At 42.7% G+C, this 21,657-nt stretch overlaps 2 protein-coding genes across 3 annotated transcripts in view; one reads left to right on the top strand and one right to left on the bottom strand.

Moving 5' to 3' along the window:
- LOC133646882 (protein O-mannosyl-transferase TMEM260-like) overlaps positions 1-2,415 on the bottom strand; it is a 69,649-nt gene extending 67,234 nt beyond the window's left edge. The window contains exon 1 of the mRNA XM_062042764.1: positions 2,043-2,415. Coding sequence (XP_061898748.1) covers positions 2,043-2,151 — 109 coding nt within the window. The 5' untranslated portion in view covers positions 2,152-2,415. The remainder of the gene's footprint in view (positions 1-2,042) is intronic.
- LOC133646883 (zinc finger BED domain-containing protein 4-like) lies at positions 1,906-20,352 on the top strand. 2 transcript variants are annotated; one of them, XR_009825375.1, is made up of 2 exons: positions 1,906-2,152; positions 19,784-20,352. XR_009825375.1 is itself a non-coding variant. In XM_062042766.1 (2 exons), the coding sequence occupies exons 1-2, from the start codon at positions 19,167-19,169 to the stop codon at positions 20,012-20,014; spliced, it is 738 nt and encodes a 245-aa protein (XP_061898750.1). In that variant the 5' UTR covers positions 18,191-19,166; the 3' UTR covers positions 20,015-20,352. The 2 variants fall into 2 exon arrangements, 1 of the variants encoding a protein (XP_061898750.1); XM_062042766.1 differs by lacking the exon at positions 1,906-2,152 and adding an exon at positions 18,191-19,673.
- Positions 20,353-21,657: the final 1,305 nt, after the last annotated feature.

The following is a 21,657-nucleotide window of genomic DNA, read 5'->3' as shown; positions in this document are numbered from 1 at the left end:
GATGGTTTTATTTTCAACACTTTCTTACACAACACTTCCTGATGTATATTACAATACAAAAATTTCAATTTCTGTCACTTTATCCTGCATCCTCTTTGTTGTGAACGTAGCACACCTGTAAGGTGATTGGCGAAGAAGGAGGAAGCGTTGCTGTTGCAGAAATGAGGAGTGAGGATTGGTTTTCCTTTTGGAAAGAACGAGATAAGTTGAGCTGTGTTAGTATAGCATGCTCAATAAAAGTTTAAAAAGAGCATCAGACTTGGTGTGCACTTCTTCTGGACGCTACAATTGATGTCAGAAGTGGGATGAAATGCCTCCCAGTTCGCCTTGCCATCAAACCTGCAAACCTGGGAGTCTGCATTGAGGGCGGAATTCCCCCCGTGGCAAGCAGCGTGGCTGCACCTGTAAACGCTGTCTCTCTCTCTCTGTCTCTCTCTGTCTCTCTCTTTGCTGCGAGCTCCTCACGTGGCACGTACCTCCCGATGACGTAGCACACAAACAGTGCAGTATGCGCAAAGTTTTACTTCTGACACCAATTGTAGCGTCCAGAAGAAGTGCACACCAAGTCTGACGCTCTTTTTAAACTTTTATTGAGCAAGCTATACTAACACAGCTCAACATATCTCGTTCCTTCCACACGCACGTCTCCTCACTCCTCATTTACGCAACTCAAGAAGACAACATCTACTTCAGCAGGTCGTTACACTATATTCTTTAAACACAGCAACGTGTGTACCACAAATAAGCACACGGCTTTACCTTTACTTGTCTTGTTGAAAACACGCCATTCGTCATCAACTTTTCTCTTTTTAGCGTCTCGGGGATAACCGGGCATCACTTGTCGCTGTGCGCCTTCCCTCACAGGACATACGCACATATAACACTTTTCAAAATAAAAGCAGCACAGTTGTATTGCACGCACGACAAAGATGTTTTTTTAAATTTATTTTGTAATTTGTGATTGCCGCTGCGCGCACGAGCATACGTCCACACGGAAGTAATACAAATAACGCTTTTCAAAACAAAAGCAGCACCGTTGTATTGCACACTCGAAATAGATACTTTTTAAAATGTATTTTGTAATTTATAATTGGCCTCACGCGGGCCGGACAGGGACGTACAAAGGGCCGGATGCGGCCCGCGGGCCGCAGAATGCCCAGGTCTGCTCTACCCACTACGCCACGCCGCCCCAAAAATATACAAACTTTTAATTGAATACAAAAAAAAGTGTCCATCTCCAGGGAATTATTTTCACATAGTTTGAGCTTTTTAATTATTTGTGTTTACTTCTTTAATTGGTCCAGCAACCCCCGCAACCCCATAAGGGACAAGCGGTAGAAAAATGGATGGATGGATGGATGTTCAATGCACACTACACAATTCGAAAATGTATTTAAAACTACTAATTATTATTTGAATTATTATGTTGTAAAAAAATTAATTACGTTGGTTTATTACATGTTGTTTAAAATACCTCTCAATAAAAACATATTGTTTAAAATACCTCTCTGTAATAACATGTTGTTTAAAATACCTCTCGGTAAAAATATATTGTTTAAAATACCTCTCTGTAATAACATGTTGTTTAAAATACCTCTCTGTAATAACATGTTGTTTAAAATATCTCTCTGTAATAACATGTTGTTTAAAATACCTCTCTGTAATAACATGTTTAAAATACTTCTCTGTAATAACATGTTGTTTAAAATACATCTCTGTAATAACATGTTGTTTAAAATATCTCTCTGTAACAACATGTTGTTTAAAATATCTCTCTGTAATAACATGTTGTTTAAAATACCTCTCTGTAATAACATGTTGTTTAAAATACCTCTCTGTAATAACATGTTGTTTAAAATACATCTCTGTAATAACATGTTGTTTCCCTGACAGCTAATCATTGCAGCTGAGAACAAGCACGGTGAACAAGACTCAACATGATTGGCTGCTCCACAACACAACAAACCCACGTGACTTAAAAAGAGGAAGTTAGCTCCCTGGCTAGCACTAGCATGTACTGTACTATGAGCACCAGCACCAACCTGAATCTCCACCGGGGACTGTCCTCTGCACACAGGGAACATAGAGAGCAAGGACGCAGGCGACGGTAGCACCAGTCAATATCCAGCTCGTCTTCTGCTCCGAAGCCATTGTGAGTATGGAGAAAACGGAGGCTAACGCGAGACAACCAGCGCCATCATACCGCTTGCTCCGTAGAAGCTATGTTTGGTGATTTCCATGCCGGAATACATTAAAGATCAGTGACTTGACCGAGTTACTTGAAATTAGTGTCGCGTTGTTTCTGAAGTGGGACAATTTTCGGGCAAAATCCATACACAATATAAAAAGGTTTAACGCGTTCATAAATTAAATCCTATCTTTTCCGTGGAAGCGTCCGCGCCAGTTGGCAAATCTCGCGAGACTATCTCGCGTTTTTTTATTTTCTTTATTTAAAAAGTCAATTATATACAAATAAGAGCGTTAGAATGTAGTCAAATACATTATACTCAGCATGAATTAAATGCTGGAATTCTGCAAAATAAAGTGAATAGGTTTTTGTTGTTCATTACAAAAGGTGCTTTTTATCATTAAATCATTTTAGAGAAAAACAGTGAAGCACATTTTAGATTTAAAAATTACATTTAAAATTAAATTAAATATGACGAAAACAATTATACATGTATATACATACATATATAAATATATACACATATATATGTATATATACTATGTGTGTGTGTGTGTGTGTATATATATATATATATATATATATATATATATATATATATATATATATATATATATATATATATATATATATATATATATATATATATCCATTTTCTACCGCTTATTCCCTTCGGGGTGGCGGGGGGCGCTGGAGCCTATCTCAGCTACAATCGGGCGGAAGGCGGGGTACACCCTGGACAAGTCGCCATCTCATCGCAGGGCATATATATATATATATATATATATATATATATATATATATATATATATATATATATATATATATATATATATATATATATATATATATATATATATATATATATATATATATGTAACTGCTGTGTACCCGTCCCGCCAAGAACCCACACACAGGCTGGATTGGATGATGTGGTTCTTTACTGGTAGCTGCAATGAGTGATCAGAACGCACATACACACAATATGTGGTAAGCACCTCTGCTGTTTTCGATGTCATTAGCAGAGAACAGGAAGTCTACCAAAGTACATAAAATTTTCATATTTTTACAATTACATGAAGTGCAATTACAGATGTAACTTAATACAATGGTTTGTAACAGTATACTTTTTCGTGTGTGATCGTATAGTGGTTTTAACTTGCTTTTATCTTTAATGGTATTACAATTAATTCAATACAACATATTTTTAACTTGGTTTTTAACCAACATCATCCTTTTTTATATATTTATGAAATAGAAAATAGAAAAATACAATACAAGACATGACACAAATAATTAAATGGACTTTTAGCACCCTCTGGTGGTGACTAGCGAATATGACAGACCACGTTGTTCCCATGTTAAAATGGCGAACAATACAAATTTAAATATGAACGTCTTGACACGTAAAACGCACATAGTGCAACAATTATTACCTGCAATGAGTGATCAGAACGCACATACACACAATATGTGGTTAGCACCTCTGCTGTTTTCGATGTCTACAGGGGGAAAATAATATCGACTTCAGTGCAAAATAGTAGGACATCTAACGTGAGCAACAACCAATTCAAAACGAAAATTCCACAACATAGCATTCCAACTGCCATTAAATAACTGTGTATCTTACAATAACTCTCACGTTAGCTTTAGTGTAATTTATAATATTTTGCAATATCAAAACGTGTCTTACCATTAGCAGAGAACAGGAAGTCTACTAATAGCTTCCGGTTTGCGGTCATATCTACAGACTTTTCAGGTACCAGCAGATGGCGCAATTGGACCTCTCATTGCATAACAAAACAATATACATATTTTAGCAGGAATTTCACTCAAATAATCAAAGTATTTCTTATACCCGTTACATACACCCCCCTGAAATTCTGCTAAATTTAGGAGTGCAACACTTGAGACAAAAACAAAAAAAATAAGTGCATTACTAGGAACAAAACTGTTGTGCATGTCAGTTCTAAAACTCTCTCAAAAAGGAGTGTGGAAAGAAAGAAGGTGATCAATCTCCTAACTAAACACAGACTCAGAGATGCCTGTTACACCTCTGAAATGCAAAATGTTGTTCCTATAGCTTCAAGTACTACTTAGACTCTTCTTTGGTCATATACTTTCATAACTCAAACTGAAATTGCATCTCTAAAGAACTTAAACAAGGTACTAACTGATACTGTGGACACAGAATCTTCATCTACTACTTGCTTATTCACCTGACAAATCAGGCATTGTGGAGGGTTCATGAAACTACGATCCCTGAGACCATAACGGCCAGGCTGTGTGCAAATTGCTTGAGCTAAAGGGCCTGGAACGTCACTGTTCAGAAAGTCAGTGTCAAGAATGGCTGTCTCAGGAGCATCAGTGTCCGGGGGGTCAATGTCTTGTTGAAGGTCTTTGTCAGGAGGAGCAACGTCTGTGGGGATATTGTCAGGAGGGGACATGTCAGTAGAGTCAGTGTCCAAAGGGGTCACATCTGGATGGATAGTTACAGGAGGGGCAACGTCTGTGTCAGTGACTATATCTTCAGAGCACTGTGGTGAGCCTTCCGCACCATTAACAGCAGCATAGTCAACATCTTCAGGGACTAGCTGACTGGACGCGGTGACTGAGAGAGAGTCGGATTGAGCAGCATCAGACCTCCGGTCAAACGAGTCATCCTCCTCTTCAGAATGGACTTCCTCTTCACCTGTCCGCATCAGCCAGTTGACTGTACGTACATCACTCTCTTCCACCATATCAGGCACGTCAGGACATACATCACTTCCATGCGCAGCAGCGTCACAATCAGAGTGCCCAGAGACATTGTCCAGGTCTCTGTCACATGGCAGGAAGCTAACAGAGAGTAGTAGATTCCAGTGAACGACTCTCTCTCTGCCTGTCTCTCTCTGCCTGTCAGGCAATCCTTGACTCTGTAGACATTGAGTTCAGGTCTGACAGAGATGACTTCATAAGGGGTCGACTCCCACTTGTCTGCAACCTTGCGTTTTCCTGGCACACCTCTGTTGGCAATCAGCACTCTGTCTCCAACAACGAGGGGTGAGCCCTTGACTTTGCGGTTGTACAGCTTGGCATGGCGAGTCTGTTCCCTGAGACTGTTCCTCTGCACAATCTGAGCAGCTTCATGCAGATCCTTTTTCAGTTGGGACACAAAGTCTGAGTGACTGACAACAGCGTCATTGGTGAGAGCATGTTGAAACATGACGTCGACAGGGAGATGAGGGATTCTTCCAAACATTAAGTAGAAGGGTGCAAACCCTGTTGTCTCATGCTCTGCGCAGTTGTAGCAGAAGGTAAGTTGCTGCAGCATTTGTGGCCACTTTGCTTTGGACTGAAGGGGAAGAGACCTGATCATATCTCCCAGGGTCCTGTTAAAACGCTCTGTGACACTATTTCCCATGGGGTGATACGGAGTCGTATGGGACTTCTGTACCCAAGCCATCTCTAGAAGCTCCTTAATCAACTTGCTCTCAAAATTGGCTCCCTGGTCCGAATGGATGCGCTGCGGAAAGCCATAAATTAGAAAGAAGTCATTCCAGAGACGACGAGCAACTTGCCTTGCAGTCTGATTCTTGCATGGGAAGGCGTGTGCCATCTTGGAGAAGTGATCGGTCACAACTAGAACATCCACAGACTTGTTCCCTTGCTCAGCAGTCCAAAAGTCTATGCAGACCAACTCCATAGGCTCAGAGGTGACAATGTTCTTGAGAGGAGCACGGCTGTGTGGCTCGGGTGTCTTCCCTACTATGCAGCGCTGACAAGACTGAACATAGTTCACAACATCCCGTTCCATGCCACTCCAGAAGAGTCGTTGCCTCACCAGAGACAAGGTACGATGCTGGCCTTGGTGACCTGCTGAGTCATGGAGACCTTGGAGGACTTTCTGCTTTAAAGAGTCTGGTACTATGTACTGGAGGATCTTCTTGTTAATCTTGGGATCTTTTCGTATCTTGTACAGCGTGCCATTCTGTATGGTCAGTCTACTCCAATGCTTTAGAAGTTTGATCACGCTATGCGACTCAACAGCTCGCTCACGCCTGGTAGGTCTCTTGTGTCTCTGTACAAAGTACATGGCCCTGCCTACTGTCTTGTCTTGCTCCTGTTGACCAACAAGCTGACTCTGAGGGAGTGCAGTGGACTGGTCTGCCTTCTGTAGAAGACTGAAGGCAGCGTCCGCCCCAATCATGCGACGTACACCTCCAGTGGACTGAGCACTGAAGATGGCAGCGACTTCCTCTGACGCAACTGAGCCTCTTGTGTTCGGTGAAATTGCCTCTTGCACTGGCCCGTCTGATGTTTCACCACCTTCGTCCACAACAGCCTGACAGTTGTTGGACACTCTGAACACCTCTTGCACGGTTCTGTCATTCACACCGTTGACTTGTTCCAACAGTGAGGCATAAGGTTCGGTGACAAGGCGATGACCCACACACGACTGGACAAATGGCTCACGGCTCAATGCGTCGGCTACAATGTTCTTTGGGCCAGGAATGTACTACAAGTCGAAGTCATAAGCAGCGAGCTTTGCCACCCACCGCTGTTCACACGCGTCAAGTCTGGGTTTGGTCAGAATATATGTGAAGGGGTTATTGTCAGTCCATGTGGTGAAATGTCTGCCTTTCAACCAGTGGCTGAATTTGTCACATACTGCCCATTTCAAGGCAAGAAATTCAAGTCGGTGCGCAGGGTAGTTTAGCTGGGAGCGAGAGAGCGTTCTACTCGCAAAGGCGACAGGTCTAGCTACCTTTCCACCAGGCGGAAGTTGTGACAGGACAGCTCCAATCCCATCAAAGGATGCGTCGACAGCCAGAATGAACGGGGCATTGAAATCTGGGTGGGCTAGAGTGACACTTGTCATGAGGTCGTGTTTCAGTGTCTCAAACGCGGTCTGGCATGCGTCGGACCAATCAGCAGAAGTCAACTTCACAGGACCTCCTTTCTTCACAGGTTTGCGACCTTTCTTGCGCTTGCAGTGAGCGCTAGGTTCAGCTGTGAGCCTGAACAGCGGTTTAGCCTTCGCAGAACATGCCTCAATGAAACTTTGGTAGTACATCACCATGCCCAAAAACGATCTGATTTTACTAGGACAAGGTGTTCTACCATCAGATTCCATGATGTCTGCGACCTTTAGGTCATTTATGGCTCTGACTTTCTCAGGGTCTGTTCGGACTCCATCTTCACTGATGACGTGCCCGAGAAATTTCACAGCCCTCCTGAGGAAGAAGCACTTCTTGGGTGCGAGCTTAAGGTTGTGCTCCTTGAGGCGGGCAAACACCATCTGCAGGCGTTTGAGTGCAACTTCTTCTGTAGGTGCAAATACCATCAGATCGTCGAGGTAACACAACAGGCTTGTGAAATTCTCGTCACCGAATATTGACATCATCATCCTCATGAAGGTAGCTGGACTGTTGCATAGGCCCTGAGGGAGATGGTTATATTCATGAAGTCCAAAGGGTGATGAGAATGCTGTATACTTCTTGTTATCAGGGTGCAAGGGGACATTATAGAAGCCTGATGTCAGGTCCATCGTGGAGAACAGAGCATTTCCACCAAGTGCGGCTAGAGCATCTGCTTGGTGCGGCAGTGGGTAGACATCCTTCACAGTTCTTGCGTTGAGCCATCTGAAGTCAGTGCATACTCTGAGGTCTCCATTCCGCTTCCATACGAGAACGAGTGCAGATGCATATTCACTGCTCGACTTTTGAATAATGCCTTTTTCCTCCATCTCATTCAGAGTCGTTCTCAGTTTCTCATATTGGCTTGGTGGTATGCGCCTGTATGGTAGACGGAACGGCTTGTCATCAACAAGGTGGATGCGATGCACAAACTCTTTGGCCTCTCCACAGTCCATCTTGTGTCTGGAGAAGATTGACTCATATTCTTCAATAATGTGAACAAGCTTGTCTTTCCACTGCAGTGACACTTCGCATGACTTCAGATCAATGTCTTGCAGGCCCAGAGTCTCCAGTGCACGCACCATGTCCTCTTCTGACCTCGGATGCACATCTTCGCTCTCCACACACTGCATGTTGCACTTGACCTCCTCTGCTTTGGGTAGGTCCTCCACTGCGATACAGGGGGACACATCTGCGATCTTGGTGTTCCTTCTCAACACCACAGTTCTGTCTGTAGGGTTAATTACTTTAACGGGCACCCATCGATCTCCCCAAAGTGGAATAATAACCCTTCCAACAAGGATTTGTTTGGGTCTAGCTTTAGACTGGGTCGGCTCAACGACCACAGTACTGCCTACTGACATCAGAGCTGACTCAGGTAACTTGCCCCAGACAAGGTGCTCACTCTGTGGTTTCAGTGTTACACAACTTTTGACTTTCACTGTTCCCACCTTATCTGGAATGCATTCACCTCTCCGTCTCTCTGTGTTGGACAGTAGTGACAAGAATTGGCAGTGGTCATCAGTCTGACCATTGTCGGGCGAGGAAACAAGCCTCCAGTAGCTGTCAGTGCTCTTCAGTTGAGTTAGGATATGCTTGATAGCATTGCTGCCAAGGATCATTGCTTCTGTCTGGCCAGGTACAACCATTACTGGAACGATCATCCTGCATCCGTAAACGTTAACATCAAGGTTATACATGTCTTTGGGGGAAACGCGGTGTCCACCGCAGCCTACAATGACATAGTCATCAGCTGTGTCCTTTGTCATGTTAGGGCATTGCTGCAGCAGGGACTCAACAGCAGACTCACTTATTGTACTGGCCATTGACCCGCTGTCTAACAGTGCTTTGAAAGTGGGGCCATTCTTCACAAATACAGGCGTGTAGAACAGGCTATCAGTCTCTGCTATTCTCTGGGATCCCTGAAATATCAGTTTATTGGGTGAAACTACTGTACTGCCACTATAACTGCGGTGCGACTCATAGAGGGATTCAATATCAAGCATGTCGGGCTTCTCATAACTGGTTGGAGGTTCAATTAGCTGATCTGCGCGGTCCTCCCCTGTGTGCAGATCGGTCAGTTTTCCTGAGGCTGTGGAGTGGTCCTCCTCGCCGGACAGTCACGACGTGAATGACCTGGGGCATAGCACTTGAAGCAAAGCCTCTTCTCCCGGCAATGAGAGAAAGCACTGTGACCTTCATCTTTGCAAATAATGCATGGCATGTCAGTGAACCCGTCAACTCTGTTCTCAAGACACCTGGGTGGAGCTCGCTTCCTCACTTGTGACTGGTTAGAGGTCCCACGTAGCAGAACCTTTTCCAACATAGCCATCACCTCCGCTAGGGGGACATACTGAGGGCTCTGGGTTTGAGGTGCCTCGTGACCACTGTGGTCAAGGGCTGGACTACGGCTCACCTCAGCTGCGTGTACTGCAATGTCCATCCTCTTCACAGTGTGTATTGGGGGAGTTGCTTTGCAGCTCATCTCAGCATGGTACTCGTCAGCACCTCCAGTACTTCACACGCTGACCATTTGTCGATTGTTTTGGATCTGAAAGTGAGGGCCAGGTCTTTGCAGGGACAGTTCCGAATAAACATGCGAGTCACCTCTGTTTCAGGGTTGTCCAGCGTCTTGCCCTGCTCTCTCAGACAGTCAATGGCGAAGTCAGCTGCTCTGTTCAGTCTCAGCCAGTAGTCATAGGGGTCTTCCTGGTCTTTAGGCAAAGTCGAGTAAAAGTCAGCTAAGGGGACAGAAGAGTACCTATTACAGCTAAAGTGTTTCCTAAGTAGACCATAAATCAGGTCGGGCTGAGCATGCATGTCAATATTACTGTTCCTAATGCCAAACTTTACTACATCCTTAGCCTTTCCCCTCAAATGCATAAGGATCTCCTCAGCCTGCTCTTCAACTCTCACATTACTCCTCTTAATGAATGTTCTCATCAGATCTTCCCATTCATGCACCTTAATTGAATCCGACCCATCTCCTACAAATGATGGCGGTTCCTTAACCTTCCTATGTGTGACAACCTGAACCTGAGATACATCAGACACATGGCTAGGCTGACTCAGTGTGTTTGTTACATCCTGTGTGAAAGTTGAAGCAGAAGTTATTGTGTTATTTGGCTGCATACGCGACATGATACTATCAGCTAACTGTTGACCTATCTCCTGAATGACAGTCCTCATCTGGTCAGCTACACACTCAGAGACGCTACCAATAGGATTTGGTGTAGACGTGACTTGAGGCAAATAAGAGCTAGTGCGCTGGTTAGCTGCATTATGTACGCTAGCATTGGAAACTGCCTCTAATGAGGACAAACTAACACCTGGGGCAGGACTATCAACAGAAAAGGGGATGGGAGTAGGCATACACCTGCCTCTGCCAACTTGAATGGGTGTGCCAAACTTTGGGAAACGTGGATTACTCTGAAAAGACATGTTTCAAAAATGTCTGCCACAATACAGTACAGTCCACCCCACTTTCTGAAATCATCAATAAGAAAATGGCAAATAGAATCAAAATGATAAAACAAATCCGCAGTCTGTGTGACACGCTACTGCTATGCCACATACAATTATCTGTGCCGCTGTGACACACTATAATGAGCTTCACTGCAATATATGCTACCCTTGTAAACCGTGAACACACAAATACTGTGAACCGATGGCTTCATGGAGCGATGTGGTAGGCAGGACGGTCACCAGTTCGACGAACTTGATAGAAGTCTCAGGTCACAGCACCAATGTAACTGCTGTGTACCCGTCCCGCCAAGAACCCACACACAGGCTGGATTGGATGATGTGGTTCTTTACTGGTAGCTGCAATGAGTGATCAGAACGCACATACACACAATATGTGGTTAGCACGTCTGCTGCTTTCGATGTCATTAGCAGAGAACAGGAAGTCTACTAATAGCTTCCGGTTTGCGGTCATATCTACAGACTTTTCAGGTACCAGCAGATGGCGCAATTGGACCTCTCATTGCATAACAAAACAATATACATATTTTAGCAGGAATTTCACTCAAATAATCAAAGTATTTCTTATACCCGTTACATATATATATATATGTATATATATATATATATATATATATATATATATATATATATATATATATATATATATATATATATATATATATATATCGATTAATCTGTCGATTATGACTGTAGCTGTTGACAGAAGCACATTGTATATATGTTATATCATTTCATAGTTGGTTAGAATAAATAAATACAATATATAAATATAAGTTCATATTTACATAAAATGTGATTAAAAATGTATTTCCTTTGGTAATTTCATGCAAGTATATGTTAACTTTATTTTTGTTACAAAACCCATGTAAATTGGAGAGGAACATATTTTTTGTTCCGGTTTGGTCACATTGTTGGGGGGACAATTAATATGTGATGGAATAAGAGAAGCAGCATGAGACAGCAAGCATTTGATGAAAGACATTAATGGAGTCTCGGCTTGAAAAGAAACTTTATTCCCTCAGAGTTTGTGAGGCCAATGAGGTATGTTTCTTTCTGATATGTATGTGAAATCAATGTGTTTTATGTTATTGGATGTCAGACTAATTGTAAGTTCTGTTTTTCTTATTTATTAGTTCTGTCGGCATTATTTCGGCATTATTTTGGCATTGTGTTGGCATCGTTGTTACGAGAAGAAGGCGTGGCTGACAATAAATGTCTGTTTGAGAAAAATGAACAACTTGAGCCTTGATTAAGACCTCGGAGGGAGTATCAGTCAGAACTCAGCCTACGTCGCGCTGAAGAGAAGGAGAGAAGGAGAGGGAGCCTGTCGCAGCAGCGGAGCCGTTAACGAGCAGCTCTTTGATGAGTGACGTCATCGCTCTCAATCTTCAAAGGAAAGAAGCCGCATGCGCGGACATTCCAGAAGCAATCAGTGTCCAAGGTGCAGCGTGGTTAACTCAACACCAAGTATCACGTTTAAAACAAGTTAAATGTGAATGTTGGTTTAACCTGCTAACTTGAAAGGGACTTTCTAAATGCTAAAAAGGGATATCCTGCTGTGGTGTGAAGTAATTATTTAAGTTAAGAAAGGGCTTGTATGATACAAGGTGATTATCATTGCAAAGCTTATCTTAAATTAATTGCTTGTTTTCTTTTGACAATTTAAAAAAGCATATCAAGGTATTTAAAAGGCACATTTATAATACATTTTTGACATTGAAATGTATGTGGGTTTTATAACAAGTGGAATAAGATAAACTTTAATTAATAATAGTGTCATAATACACAAACTTTATTTTTGAAAGAAAAAGCAAACCTAAACATATCTAAGTTGACAGTTAGCCTACATTTAAATTTGCATTCAACTACAGTTAATACATTTTCATCCAAACTTTTAAGTTGGCTAATATTCAAACCAAACTAAGCTAAAACACAAAATCAATAGGCTAGCAACATGTCTGACCAAGAACACGCTGACACTCGACACGCTGTGGTGGTGCAAGAAGATCCTGAAGAAGTTCCGACCCCAAATCCCCATGAGCCGAGCACAAGTCAAGCAGTGAAAGAAGAGGGCTTAAGAAAAAGTACAAGACCCAGAAAACTCACTGAGAAAGGCCAAGCGTTTCATGAGGAAATGGTGAGCAAGCTTCAAGCTCGCTTCAACGCCAGTTATGAAAAATGGAAATCTACTGCCAAACAAGCAAAAAGAGCACTTGACGCATCTGATATAGCAAGCTTGCACGGTCACATTGCTCGGATACAAGAAACTTCTAGTGAAGTCATGCAAGCGTATGAAGAACTACGTAGTCATGAAACTCCTGATGGAAACACTCGCCGCAGAGTTGACACATGTGATGCAGTTTCTCAGAAGGTTTTCCAACAAGCACAAGAGAATCTTGCAGCAGAAGAAGATGAGCGAGATCAAGACAAGAAGTCATTTCACTGGAGTGAAACTCGCTCAGCGTTTATTTTAGCATCCTCGCAAAGATCCAAAAACTCTAGTAGTCGACGTTCAAGTCAGCTGTCTGCAAAAAGGCAAGACGCAGCAGCAGAAGTAGCTGCAGCTGAAGCCACTCTGTTGGTCTTAGAAGAAATGGAACGTGGAAGTGTATGAACAAGAAGGCAACTCGGATGAGGAATTGTCAGATCTTCTGCATGGAAGGAGCACACCAAGGAAGCTACCATCCAAGCCAGTAAGACAGTGTGAAGTGAAAAATGAATATTCAGGTTGCAATCCACATGCACAACCATTCATACCAAAAGACACCACAAGAGGGCAACCTAATAGCAATGAAATACCAGAAGATGGCATAACAGCACTGGCTAAAGCATTGACAGAGTCCATCAACATTAGCCGTCTACCGGTTCCAGAGCCCGCAGTTTTCAATGGAGATCCCATTAAGTACAAGGACTGGATAATGTCTTTTCAATTGCTGATTGAAAGAAAGAACATCCCAGTGGCTGAAAAGATCTACTACCTCCGAAAGTATGTTGGCGGTCCTGCGAGAAAGGCAGTCGAAAGCTACTTTCTGCTCGGAACAGAAATGGCATACCGTACAGCTTGGAACACTCTGGAAGAAAGATATGGTAGTCCATTTGTAATCGCCAAAGCTTTCAGAGACAAGCTCTCAGCCTGGCCAAGAATTGGAACCAAGGATAATGTGGAACTAAGCGAGTTCTCAGACTTTCTCAAAGGTTGCGAAGTGGCAATGCTACAGATAAAGAGTCTTCAAATTCTAAATGACTGCTATGAGAACCAGAGAATGCTCAGCAAGCTTCCTGATTGGCTTACGGCAAGATGGAATCGTAAAGTAGTTGAAATTGAAGATCAGTGTGGTTCATTTCCTACATTCAGCCATTTTGTCAACTTTGTAGAAAAGGAAGCCAGGATCGCGTGCAACCCAGTGACATTTCTAAGTGCTCTCAAGGCAAATGATTCAGAGAAAGAGAAAGCGAAAACTCCAATGACTCGGAATGTTGGAGCAAGGACATTTACAAGCAGTACGGAAGAGAAAACCGATACACTGAAGTGTGAATTCTGTGAAAGGTCAAATCAGAACATTCTGACATGTCGAAAGTTCATGGAGAAGGAGAACGCTGCAAAAGTGCAATTTGTAAAAGACAAGGGATTGTGTTTTGGTTGTCTTAACTCTGGACACATCTCAAAGAAATGTGAAAATAGAAGTATCTGCAACACATGCAAGGGGAAACACCCAACATGTTTACATGAAGAACGAGACAAAGAGTCAAGAAAGAATAAGGACATCCAAAGGGAAACAAAAGGGACAAGTGAGTCAAAGGAAACCAAACGAACCAAGGAACCAAGTCAAGAAACACCAACTGAGGCTATCTCAAACCGTGTTATCCGAAGCGACCATGGTAACCTCACATCCACAATTGTTCCAGTGTGGTTGTCCACAACAAGTAATCCAGAACAAGAAATACTGATTTACGGTCTTTTAGACAGTCAGAGTGACACATTTGTTCTGCAAGAAAAGGCAGATGTTCTGGACACAGACAAGAAAGATGTGCAGTTAAAGCTCTCCACACTGTCATCCAAAGACACAGTCATTCCTAGTCAAAAGCTGACAGGTCTACAAGTCAGAGGCTTCTACTCGTCAAAGAGAATCCCTCTTCCCATGACGTATACAAGAGAGTTTATCCCTGCCAATCTAAGTCACATTCCCACTCCGAACGCAGCAAGCGCATGGCCTCACTTAGAGCACCTCGCTGATGAGATCGCCCCTCTAATTAAATGTGATGTTGGTCTGCTAATAGGTTACAACTGTTCACAAGCTCTGGTACCCAAAGAAGTCGTGTCAGGAAGAGACAATGAGCCCTTTGCTCCGAAAACAGATCTTGGCTGGACCATAGTTGGAGGACTTGATCCATGTGTTGACTATGGAGATGCAATTGGATGCAGCCACAGGGTTGTTGTCAAAGAAGTGACACCCAATTCACCATCTGATCAGTTGTTGAAGGAAGTACACCACATTTGTCGCACCCAAGTCAAAGAAGTAATCACACCGTTGAATGTGATTAAAGTGCTTGAGTCTGATTTCAACGAAAAGAGAGTGGAAGACTCTAATTTCTCCCAAGAAGACTTGCGGTTCATTTCAATAATGGAAAGGGGAGTGAAAATGCAAGAAGATGGTCATTGTGAACTACCTTTGCCGTTCAAACAAGACGGACCAAACTTACCGAACAACAAGAAATGTGCAGAACATCGACTCACAGCCCTTTGAGACACTTGTGATTTAGGGCTATATAAATAAACATTGATTGATTGATTGATTGACTCAAGTGTCTGAAGAAAAGATTTGAAAGAGACAAACAGTATCACAACGACTACACAAAGTTCATGAATGAAACAATAGAGCGCGGAGAGGCAGAAAAGGTGCCTCCTGAAGAATTGGACAGGGGTCCTGCCTGGTACATTCCACATCATGGGGTGTACCACCCCCAAAAGCCCGGAAAAATAAGAGTGGTCTTCGATTGTTCGGTGAAGTATGAAGGAGTCTTGTTGAATGATTACGTTTTGACCGGACCAGAGTTGACCAACACGCTGGTGGGAGTCTTGTGCAAATTTCGGAATGGGCCCAGGAGCAATCCATTGCTCTATTGTAATCGCGAAGTCCAGAGTAGCACCAACCAAAGCCACTACAGTACCAAGGTTGGAGCTGTCTGCAGCAGCGGTTGCAGTGCGTACAAGTGACATGCTCAATGCAGAGTTGGAGCTGAATGTCGAAGAATTCTTCGGGACAGATTCACAAGTTGTCTTGGGATATGTCAACAATGAAGCGAGACACTTTCATGTGTTTGTAGCGAACCGCATCCAACATATCAGAGAGAGTACCAACCCCACACAGTGGAAGTATGTTGCATCAGAGGACAATCCTGCAGACCATGCGTCGCGTGGAGTCAAGGCCAAAGATCTCATCACCTCAAACTGGTTCAGTGGGCCAAGTCTTCTATGGCAAGAAGAGCTACCCAGTGGAGAGTGCAAGGTGGGAGAGCTTGACGCAGGAGACTCAGAAGTATGCAAAGCTGTTGTACACCGCAAACTCAAGGTGGTTTCTCTGGAAGAACGTTTTGAGAAGTTCTTCAGCTGGTCGAGATTAGTCAAAGCTATTGTAAGGCTCACCAGATTTGTGAGGGAAGACCTATACCTTCCACAAGAGATGGCGTAGAGTGCAAGATCTCGCCAATGAATTCTGGCGCAGATGGAGAAAGGAATACATGTTGAACCTACAGCAAAGACAGAAATGGCAGAAGACAAGAAGGAATGCCAAAGTCAATGATGTAGTGCTCATACACGATGACACAGCACCCAGGAACGATTGGAAACTCGCTAAGGTCACTGCAATGTATCCAAGCGAAGATGGATGTGTGCGTAAGGTGCAGCTTCTAATCAGTGACTCTACATTAGATGACCATGGCACACGACTCAACAAGCAGACACACTTGGACAGACCTATCCACAAGACAGTTACACTGTTAGAAGCAGAATAGACCCACACTAGTCTGAAAAGAGAAAACACATTAGATTTGGTGGGAGTGTAGCTGCTGACAGAAGCACATTGTATATATGTTATATCATTTCATAGTTGGTTAGAATAAATAAATACAATGTATAAATATAAGTTCATATTTACATAAAATGTGATTAAAAATGTATTTCCTTTGGTAATTTCATGCAAGTATATGTTAACTTTATTTTTGTTACAAAACCCATGTAAATTGGAGAGGAACATATTTTTTGTTCCGGTTTGGTCACATTGTTGGGGGGACAATTAATATGTGACGGAATAAGAGAAGCAGCATGAGACAGCAAGCATTTGATGAAAGACGTTAATGGAGTCTCGGCTTGAAAATAAACTTTATTCCCTCAGAGTTTGTGAGGCCAATGAGGTATGTTTCTTTCTGATATGTATGTGAAATCAATGTTTTATGTTATTGGATGTCAGACTAATTGTAAGTTCTGTTTTTCTTATTTATTAGTTCTGTCTGCATTATTTCAGCATTATTTTGGCATTGTGTTGGCATCGTTGTTACGAGAAGAAGGCGTGGCTGAAAATAAATGTCTGTTTGAGAAAAATGAACAACTTGAGCCTTGATTAAGACCTCGGAGGGAGTAACAATGACTTCGATTAATCGATTCATAATCGGATAATACTGGCGCCATGTTCTTTCAACTTGCCAAATAAAACAAGGAAAATTTTACAAAAATGCACACTTTTGACACCCCTGCTATAGGTAATAAAAAATTAAATCTGATAAATGTATCGATAAAAAGCAGAGCCTGACGACGCATGCGCGTTTATCATAACTCTCTCTGTCTCTGCCCCTCCCTCACGAATGCTGCTGCTGCACGCACAATTTGTTGTGTTTTTAACCTTCTTAACCCTGAACGTACATTGTTAATACACGCAACCCTAACTCAAAATGCCGGACATTTGAGGCATTTAAGAAACTCCGCCCTGACAGCCCCGTAAAAGAGGACATGTCCGATGAAAAGAGGACGTATGGTCAGGACCTAGCATGCTAGCAGCGATCGTTTTCACGTCCGGTGAAACCGATCCCCGCTAGTCCTCTTTTGCTAGCATGCTAGCAGCTAACCGGACATATCTTCTTTTGCGGAGTTTCATAAATGCCTCAAATGTCCGGCATTTTGAGTATTGTTTACACAATGTGCAGTACGCTACTTAATATGTCCGAGTGGAAACTCGTTCGGTACACTTCCGCACCGAAACGAAACCCCTGTACCGAAACGGTTCGATACAAATACACGTACCGTTACACACCTATTATTTTGATTATTGTTTCACAGCTGTTTGTAAATGTTCCAGTTTATAAATAAACGTTAAAAAAAAAAAAAAAACGTAGCCTCTGCGCATGCGCATAGCATAGAGCCAACGACTCGATGACTAGATTAATCGCCAACTATTTTTATAATCGATTTTAATCGATTTAATCGATTAGTTGTTTCAGCCCTAATATATATTAGGGGTGTAACTACGTGTATTTGTATTGAACTGTTTCGGTACGTGGGCTTCGGTTCGGTCCGGAGGTGTACCGAACGAGTTTCCACACGGACATATTAAGTAGCGTACTGCACATTGTGCAAACGATGCACACTGAGGCACAGCACACGGCATGCTAGCAACAACAACATGCAAAAGCTAGAGCTGGAAAACCCTCCTGCCTCTTTAAGATCTCCCGTTTGGGAACACTTTTTGCGGTGCGATATAGCAATGGAGGACGAGAGGTGGACAAATCGAAAGCAGTTTGCCAACATTGTTCAGCAGCGGTAGGGTAAGCTTCTGGTAACTCATCAAACATGCTAACACATTTAAAGCGGCACCACCCCCAAGTGAACATCGCTTCAGCTAAGAGAAAGACGAACATGGTGCAAACCCAGCTACCCACCGCATTCAAGCAGCCTCTCCTCGGCGAGTCAGAAAGGGCTAAAGCTATAACAAATACCGTTGGTGTTTTTATAGCAGCAGATTTAAGACCATATTCAGTGGTGGAAAACACTGGCTTTAAACACATGATAAAGGTAATTAAGCCACGATATCAAGTACCTTCTCGCCCACATAAAATCATACCGGGCCTTTTATGAGAAAACTAAATCTGCTGTTATCTAGGATCTGTCATCTGCATCAGGCTTTGCACTCACAACAGATGGATGGACATCCAGAGCTACAGAGAGCTACATAACTGTGACTGCCCATCACAGGGCCCCTGACTGGACTTTTGCAAGCCATGTTCTGCAAACTCAGGTCATTTATGAACAACACATCAGCGCAACTCTAGCAGAGGGACTTAAGGAGACTGTGTTGGAGTGGAAGCTAGAGAGGCCAGGAACAACAATTACTGTCACAACAGACAATGCCAGAAATATTGTAAATGCAGTGAAAGAAGCTGGTCTGGGCCCCCAAATTGGATGTTTCGCTCACACAATAAATTTAGCTGCACAGAAAGCAACAGGTCTCAACCAAGTGTGCAGACTGCTAGGGAGAGTGAGAAGGATCGTGTCTTTCTTTCACTGTAGCTCAACAGCCGCACACATACTCAAACCCAAACAGGAGATGCTTGGTGTACCACAGCACACACTTATTCAGGATGTCGTCACCCGATGGAATTCCAGTCACGACATGCTGGCAAGGTACCTAGAACAGCAAGCACCAGTGTATTCAGCACTGACAGAAAAGGCCCTCAAGAAAAACAAAGATATAACCACACTGTCTGACCGGGATGTAAGTATGGCAGAGGAGATAGTTGAGGTCCTTAAACCACGTAAGAAAATCATCACACTGATTGGTACTGAAACCGCACCTTCAGCATCCATGATCCTGCCCCTCAAAACCACAGTACTGAACACTATGGAACCCAGTGAAGAAGACAGTCCAACTGTTCGTCAAATCAAGGCTGCCATCAGAGACAACCTCGAGGGCCGATACTCTGACTGTGAAGACTTCCTCCACAAATGCACAGTCCTTGACCCCAGGTTCAAGACCCTACCTCATGTGGATGATGCCTATCGTGACAAAATCTACACCTGCCTCATCACAGAGCTAGTGACAATGGAAGAAAAGGTATTATGTTTTTTATTTGTAGAAAAGGACTTTTTTAATTTAAATAAATAAACTTGCATTAATAATAGTACTCATTAAACATTCATACATTTTTTTCATTTTATTTGCAGAGTGAGGAGGCCACAGGGACATCAGCAGCCAGTTCATCCTCAGGACCAGAACTCTCAGGGGAATCTGAATCATCTCCACCTGTCAAGAAGTCTGCATTGACTGAACTGTTTGGTGAGCTCTTCACGACTCAGGTGGGAGACAAGCCTACTTTGCAGCTGGTGAAAGAAGACGTTGCCTCATACAAGGCAGTCTCAGGCATTAAACTAGATTCTGACCCACTTCTATGGTGAAAGAACAATGAGACCATACTGACTCTTACTGTCAAGTTAGCCAGGCACTACCTCGCCATACCTGCTACCTCCGGTATTTTCCACAGCTGGAGACATTTCTGCAGAAAATGTGGATAAACTGATTTTTCTGGCAAAAAATATGAAGATTGAGTGAAAGTCACCAGGGTTAAAGGCTGGGGGGGGAAGAAAAATTAATCTGAGGCTGAGTTGACTGAAACTGTTTAATGTTGCACTTTTTATATGTAGAAGAACATTTTTTAAATCTGAGTCATTTTTGTTAAGAAACCAATTCTGAGCCTTATCTTATTAAGTTTTATTTTGTTTTAATTTTATATATGTTGACCACATTAACCCTGACAATGGTTAGCATTCATGACTGCCTGCTGTTGCACTGATCAGCCTACAGAGCTATTTCTATTTTTGGGCATAATTGTTATAGTGTTCCCAATGTTAAAAGGCCTTTGTTTACAAATTTGGTAAATAAATAACCAGAAAATTTATATTTTGTTTTTTTCTTACTGTACCGAAAATGAACCGAACCGTGACCTCTAAACCGAGGTACGTGCCGAACTGAATTTTTTGTGTACCGTTACACCTCTAATATATATATATATATATATATATATATATATATATATATATATATATATATATATATATATATATATATATATATATATATATATATATATATATATACACACACACAGTACACCGCTTGTCCCTTTATTCATATATATATATATATATATATATATATGACTTGTAAATATACATTAATGATCACACAAAACTTTTATTTTTGCAAACATATTAGGCTCCAGCCGCCGCAACCCCCCGGATGGATGGATATTTGGTTTACATTTTTTTGTAGCTGTTCATACTAAGGCTGAAACGACGCGTCGACGTAGTCGACGTCATCGGTTATGTAAATACGTCGACGCCGTTTTTGTGCGTCGACGCGTCGCATAATTACGTCACACTACCGTCATGGCGGAGCGCAAAGCAGACTGTGCGAGCGAGGGGAAAAACGCACGCCAAAAGTCGTCAAAAGTGTGGGAGTATTTCAATACACAGCCTAATAATGTTGTTGTATGCACAGTGTCGAGCGTAAATGGCCTATCATAGCAGCACAACGGCTATGAACGAACATTTGAAAAGAAAACCATCAACTAGTCAATCGTCCGCGTTAGCATACGTTGTCATCATTACACAAAAACATGAATGTGTCATTTGTATCTGCTAGGGGTGTAACGTTATGTGTTTTGTATTGAACCGTTTCGGTACGGGGCTTTCGGTTCGGTACGGGGTTGTACCGAACGAGTTTCTAAGCTAAAGCTAACTTTAGCTGCTAAAGTCTTAACAAGTTGCTTTGCTCCTTCTGCGGCTGCCTCTGTCTCAGCACGCAGCATTGTCCCACCCATACAACCATCTGATTGGTACACACGCAGCATTGTCCCACCCACACAACCATCTGATTGGTACACACGAAGCATTATCAGCCAATCAGCAGTGCGTATTCAGAGCGCATGTAGTCAGCGCTTCAGCGTGGGGCAGATAGGTGTTTAGCAGGTGAGCATCAGGCAGCGGACTCTCCCCAAATGATAATAAATACCTCCCAGTCAACTACTAGTAACATCACT

This window comes from Entelurus aequoreus, linkage group LG03, assembly GCF_033978785.1.
Source record: "Entelurus aequoreus isolate RoL-2023_Sb linkage group LG03, RoL_Eaeq_v1.1, whole genome shotgun sequence".
In the NCBI taxonomy this organism is placed as follows: Eukaryota; Metazoa; Chordata; class Actinopteri; order Syngnathiformes; family Syngnathidae; genus Entelurus; species Entelurus aequoreus.
Note: the sequence above shows the minus strand (reverse complement) of the source record. Positions and strands in the feature narration are given on the sequence as shown.